Genomic DNA, 6934 nt, shown 5'->3' with positions numbered 1-6934 from the left:
AATTTTTAATAAAAAAATAAGAAAGAAATCAACGATAAATCCGATCAATTATTATCAATTTTATGCAGTTACTATAGCATGCAAATACTTAATTTCTATGAAAGGTGGTAAAAAATTTTTGATTTAAAAAAAGCGAAAATTTTTGAGCATGCCATTAATTTGCATATCAGTTTACCAAAGTAATTGTCCTCAAAAGTAATTTGACAATGGTAGTATTTGACATTTTTTTTTTTGTGAAGGGCAAAAGAGTAAAAATTGAAATACAAAAAAATATTGTTGCAATTATTCCTTTTTCTTGATTTTTTTTTCAGAATTTTAATTTAAAACATACATTCAACTTTTTTAGTATCATAACTTGCTGAATTCACAATTTATAGTTTTTTTTTTGCCATAAACTGAAAAAGTTAATTCAACTTTTAAATTTTAATTACTTTTTGTTTTTATCAACATTTCTTTTTTTTATTTGTTTTACTTTTCATTCCTCAACAGGCCATATTTTATTTGTTATAATTTAACAGTTTTACTTAGAAAAAAATGTAATTAGTTTTTTCTTTTTTTGCTGGTTTATTTTAATGCATAATTTGATATTCCCAAGCAAATTTAGTAACCAACAAATACATTGATTAGGAATGGGAATTTGAAAATCAAAAACTTAAATACCAAATATTAAATCAATTAACCATTTGCTCATATTCATTATATTATCAAATTTCGAAATTTTAAATCTGAAACTAATTCCAAAGAATAGAAATTTTATTGTAAAAATTCAATAAATCATTATCTTTCCTTTTAATCGCTTTTCATCTTCCTCTTTCTGTTTCACTCCCTTTTTTTTTGCCATTTTTCTCTTCAACTGTGAATTTTTCAATATTTTACAGCAAAATCAATCCATCCTATCAATTTAGGAAAAAGAAAATGGAAAAAAAAAGAGAAAGAATGAAAAAGAAAAAGAAAATTTCGCAACCTTTCAATCAATCATTTTTTATTTTTCTCAAATACATAAAAATTGTTGACAACAATTTTGTTTGAATAAAATTTTGAATTTGATTTGATTCATTTGTATTTGTATACATAATTCTCTTTTTTAATTTTAATTTTAATTTCTTTTTTCTTTTTTAATTTTGATAATTTTTCCTTCTTTATTTTCGGTAAATTTTTTAATGGAATTTGTTTTATCAATTATAATTTAGGCTGTATATCTATTCAATTTGTAATTCTATCTATGTAATCCAATTATTGTTATACTATTTAAGTTTTACTAGTCAAAATTGAATTCTTTCTTAAAATGTTTAAAAAATTTTTGCGTTTTATATTAAATTTTGCATATATGTATAGTTTTTCTTTTGTTATGCATTAATTTTAGGTTTAAGGATTAAAATTTCCGATTGATTTTTTAAGGATTAATTGATTTTTTAAGGATTACTTGACTTTTTAAGGATTTATTAAGGAATTTCTTTTAATGACTTTTGATTGGTTTTTTAAAAATTTTAAGGATTAAAATTTTTGATTAAATTTTCCTTTTTTTTGAATTGAAATGGGTTTACAGAAAAAAGTGAGAGATTTATTGCATAATTTTACTATTATTTATCAATCCTTATATTAATTATTGATTTTTTCCATCAATTTTTTTTCTCAATCAAAGAAAATTGATGAAAATCATAAAATCTTTTCATGTTTTTATCGCTTACAAAATTCATATTATCCTCTATTGCATCTTCCATCTTCCAACATTATGACAATTTATTAGCTATTAACGAAAAAAAAGCATGAATTCTAAGTAAGTCTTATTTCATTTGTTATTTAAAATTTTATGTAAATTTTAGGTTTAAATGAAGGCTAAAAAGAAATTAAATTCGAAATTTTGATTTCTTTTTTTGAAACTTTTCATTGCCTTTTTCATTTCCAGTATTTGTCGTTTGTCTTACGACATTATTAAGTAAATGATTATAGCAAACCATAAAATAACCAGGATCGATATATTATAAACTACTAATTTTTTAGTTCATTAAATGTTAAAACCTTTGATTATTTCACTTTTCAATATTTCATTTTAAATTTTTAATTTTCAATTCGTATTGTAAATTTTAACCAAAATTTCATCACAATATTTCCTTTTAGAAGAAATGAACTTCCTGCACCAGATTTCCTCTCATCCAGGGAAACATACGAGAAATATGAGAAATCACAAAATCGTAATGTCAATCCTGTGCCTATTCCAACTTCAAATGTTACACCTTTAACTTACCTCAATGTATGTTCATTAAGATCGTTTGTTTGTTCTTCTTTTTTTTTGAAAATCTTAATTCAATGATTAGATTAATTTGTAATGATATTGTTTGCCTTTTCTTGATGCACTATTTAAGCCAAAAAAAAAATGTCATCAACTTTTAATTATCTAATTTTTTTCAATCTTATTATCAAGTAGCATTAAATTTTACTCAGTAAGTAATGATTAAAATATTGCCTTTTCAAATAACCTGTATCATCTTATAGGCAAAATATTTCAGGAATACAAGGTTGTTACTCGAACTCCATTACCTCAGGATGAAGTAATGGTACCAATGCCACATGAACAAATTATCTCAAAGCAGAATATACAAACTTTACCGAAAAAACAACGTTTGTTTTTATTTGCATATATTATATAGCCGGGAAAAAATTCTTGAAGTTTGTTTTTTTTTATTATCTCTTTGCTATTTTAGTGTTCTATCCATGATTTCCAATCCTGGATATTTCTTATAATAGTCATTTTTAGGTTAGCAATGCATATCCCACCTAACTACTAATTAATTAATTAATTTGCCTACAATGCGTTTAGTTTTTCATCCAAACTTGATTGTAAATAATAATAGCAAATTCCTCGTTGATAGTATTACATATGTTCAAGTTTTAATTATCATTCTTGAGAATGCACATCGAATTTGCATATTTCAAAATTGTTAATTTAAGATTAAGTAAGAATTTCGTTAATTTTCATTATTAAAATTTCATCAAATAAGTTTGCAATTTGCTAACAAGTTTTTTTTTTGGTAAAAATTTAAACAAACTTATTAAGAATATATTTGAAATAGCAAGAAAAAGGGAAAACAAAAAAAAAAATGAAATATTATATGAAGTATTATTTTCTCTTTATGTTGTCCTTTTTTTTTAAACAATTAAAAAAATCATTGAAATTTAAAACCCTTTTCTAAAAAAGTATACAATTTCGAGTTATTTATTCCTCTTTACATTATCAAGACAATAGCTAAGCATGCTAAATTGTCATATGAAAAGCTGTCACACTTATTCTAAAATTCAAAATAACGAAGGTTTAAAAAATTTCTGGAACAAATTATTTAATTGTAAATTATTATTTAGAATCTTTATAAATTGGAAAAAAAAGATAAAGCATCTTTAGCTATGAATCTATTTAAAATAAAATTAGGAAAATAAAAATAAAAAATAGAATTTATAAAAAATTAGAATAAAAAGAAGCAAAATTCAAAATTAAAATAAAAAAGTAAAGTTTATGTTTAGGTGTGAAATGAAAAGTAATAATATAGATATATGACAAAATAAAAAAAAACAAAAAACAAAAAAAAAATAAAGCACAATTTTTATCTTATCAAGATAAACGATACATTACGTATATTTGGTTTGCAAAATATTTGATTTGCAAATAAAATTGTTCCATGCCATTAGTAAAAATTAAACAAAATTTGAATCATCAACATTATCTCATCATAATTGTTTTGTTTGATTTGAATAAATAATCCATTTATTATCAGTGACAAAATTTCGATTGTTTCACTCGAATTACATTTAAAATTTATACTTTCAAATTCATTTTCTTTTAAATTTCTCAAACACATTTAATTTCTTCAAATGCATTTAAAATTTGTACTTCCAAATTCATTTTTATCATTTATTTATACATTAACAATTTTATTTTTGATAAAAATGTTTATTTTTGTTCAAGTTGTGCGAAATTTTCTATTTATTTTATTTAATTCACATTACAAACAATGAATTAATTGGAATTTAATAAATATTAGATCTAATTAAAGTTATCTCTTTGTGTCATTTTTATCCATACATAAGTGATTTCATCTATTTATTTAATAAAATAATTGAAATAATTTTAAAATAAATTTCTCGTCTTTTAAAATAAGAAAATGTTCGGGTAGCTAAAATTTGCATAGCTTTTTTGGAAATGCTATTCACATATGCTTAAAATAGAAATATTTTAAGATTGGTTTTTAGTCTAAGATTAATTCTTAGTCCAAAATTTGGCTTTGTAAGTTGAAATTCTAGGTATTTTTGAACAATTTCATGATGGCTTATTGGTAGATAAAAGGATTAGAAGAAGCAATTCACATTTTCCTCCTCCTCCAAAACAAAAAAAAGAAATGTATTATTTTAATGTAAAATGTACGAGGAAAAAAAGTGTTTACAAAATGCTTACAAAAAATGTTTGTAATGTTTTCGTTTTTCCGGATGATCGAAAACCAACCGGAAATTATATATTTCCTCTTATATAGTTTTTTGAAGATGCCCACATGGAAAACTTCAAACTATCCGTGTTTTTTTCTGGATAAAATTTCACATTATCCGTTAATGATGACAATTTATCATAAATTGCTGAATTATAATTTTGTTTTTCTGTTTTATTTTATTTTATTTATTATTTTTGTCTTTTTTGCAGTACCATTCGGTCGAGTAGTAGCAGCTGCTATTGCTATACCACTATTCGTTATGTTTTTCCTATTCATCGCTATATGGTTCCAAGAATTGGGCTTCATTTAAAATTCGTCACAGTACCGCTCATTATAGTATTGCTCATTACAGTACTACTTCATGATATAAATTTATCAAAAAATACACGGTAAAGAAAGTGAATTGCATTACTGAAAGATATGGTTATTAATGATTGATTGATAATATAATGAATTAATTTAAACTAATATTTAAAAACAAAAAGAAAAACAAACAGAAAATGCTCCTGCAGTAATAACTCATTTAATTGCTAATTTATTTAAACAAATAATTTCATCGATTCATTCCTTTCATATAATTCAAATAAATTTTTCCCTTCAAAAATTTTAATTAAACCAACTCACTGTTTATGTTACATTGCTGTTATGTTTATACTTTTTAGCTGATCTTTCATTCTTTTATTTTTTAAAACATCTTAAAAATATTTATACATCAGTGAATGCAAATGTCTCCTTTCCAATCATTATTCTGTAATTTTGATTGATATAATCAAATTTGAAATAAAATTTCAGGACATATCTTCAAATTAAATACATTTACTTTAGATAATCATTAAATTATATATAATTATATGTTTGTCGTAATCATTTAATCATAAGTTTAGTATTATTTAACACATTTTATCGATGATTTTAATGGAAGGATTAGAAAAGTAACATTTACGGGTGTTGAAATCCTTTCCAAAATGATAATTTAAAATATGTAAAATGTGTTGTTAATTGTTGAGTAAATATATCGGTGCTACTAATTTCATATAATATGCAAATTTTATAAATTTTTCTTTTCTTTTTTTTGTTGGCAACTTTGTTTTATCTGTTTTCTATTTCATATTGTTAACCGTATTATTATCATTGTATTATGGAAATTGCTAGATGAATAAATTTTTTTTTTAATCGATGTTGATCAATTGACAATTTAAAAAAAAAAGAAAGAAACAGGAAAGGAAAAGATTTAACAACAGATTTAGCAACAACAAAATTGCTTTTTTTTTGTAAAAGTACTAGGCAATAACAGTAACAATAGTGAAAACAATAACAACAACAACAACAACAGAACAATAACAACAACAAAACAGCAACAATAAACAACAAAAGTAACAGCAGCAAGAGCAACAGCAAACAGGGGCAATAATAACAAAAGCAATGGCAATAAGAGCAATAACAATAACAGCGACAGCAATAAGTGCAGTAACAATAATAGCAACAGCAATAAGAGCGGTAACAATAAGGACAGATCAGATTCGATAGGATCTGTGATGAAGAGAATGTGAGGTGAGAATCACTGGACAGGAATGAAACAATTAACTAGCAGAGGACGAATAGTGACAGGTTGTTTGTTTAACATTTTTATTGTGAATTTTTTTCCGACACAAATATTAACTTCTCATTTACCAAAAAAAAAAAAGATGCTTAAAAGAACAATTGGAAGAAGAATGATAAAATTAATTAAAAATTCTTTATTCATAAAATTATTATTTTAGATTTATGAAAAGTTTGTTAAGTTGTTAAAAATCATTTTCCGTGAATATTTAAAAATTCAAAATTGAAAAGGAAAACTTTCAATTTCACTATCATTGAGTGTTGTGCAATTAATTTATTTATTTATGATGAAAAAAAAAAAGATTACAATGTAAACAACTTTACTACAAAAAATTGAAAAAATTTCATATAATTTTTTAATATTAACCCATCAAAATTAAACCTAAAAAAATCAATCAATAATTTCATTCTTAATTCATTTCGTTTTTTTTTTTTTTCAACAATTGTTACATTTATATATAATACATAATCAATGAGATGGGATAATTAAGCATCTATGTAATTACCGCCCCGGTAAATAATGAAAAGTAAACCAGTTATGTTTCCCAATCAATCACATATTTTCCGGTCGTAAAAACGTAATAGGGCGTCATATGTTCAGTGCAAACAAATATTCATTCATGCCAATTAATGTTTGCTAATATTTTGTCGTTTAACAGCTGATTCAAAATGTAATTGATAATTGCGTGCTTTATTCCAATCACTCTTTTTTGCGATCAATTATTTTAAGTTTCAATTTCAAATTTTAACTTTTAAATTTTGACATTTCAGATTTATTAACTTCAATTTTGAAATAAGGAAATTTTCATTTCATTCATTGCTTACATTTTCATACTCTTGCATTTCTCCATTATCTATCT

At 23.3% G+C, this 6934-nt stretch overlaps 1 protein-coding gene across 1 annotated transcript; it reads left to right on the top strand.

Moving 5' to 3' along the window:
• The first annotated feature begins 1667 nt into the window (after positions 1-1667).
• On the top strand, positions 1668-4893 carry LOAG_10746 (hypothetical protein). The gene is made up of 4 exons (XM_020448223.1): positions 1668-1777; positions 2119-2251; positions 2508-2619; positions 4685-4893. Exons 1-4 carry the CDS (start codon positions 1767-1769, stop codon positions 4783-4785), a joined length of 357 nt encoding a protein of 118 aa, XP_020301613.1. The 5' UTR covers positions 1668-1766; the 3' UTR covers positions 4786-4893.
• Positions 4894-6934: the final 2041 nt, after the last annotated feature.

This window comes from Loa loa (genome assembly GCF_000183805.2).
Source record: "Loa loa unplaced genomic scaffold supercont3.166, whole genome shotgun sequence".
NCBI classification, from domain to species: Eukaryota; Metazoa; Nematoda; class Chromadorea; order Rhabditida; family Onchocercidae; genus Loa; species Loa loa.
The sequence above is the reverse complement of the archived record's forward strand: the minus strand, read 5'-3'. Positions and strand labels throughout refer to the sequence as shown.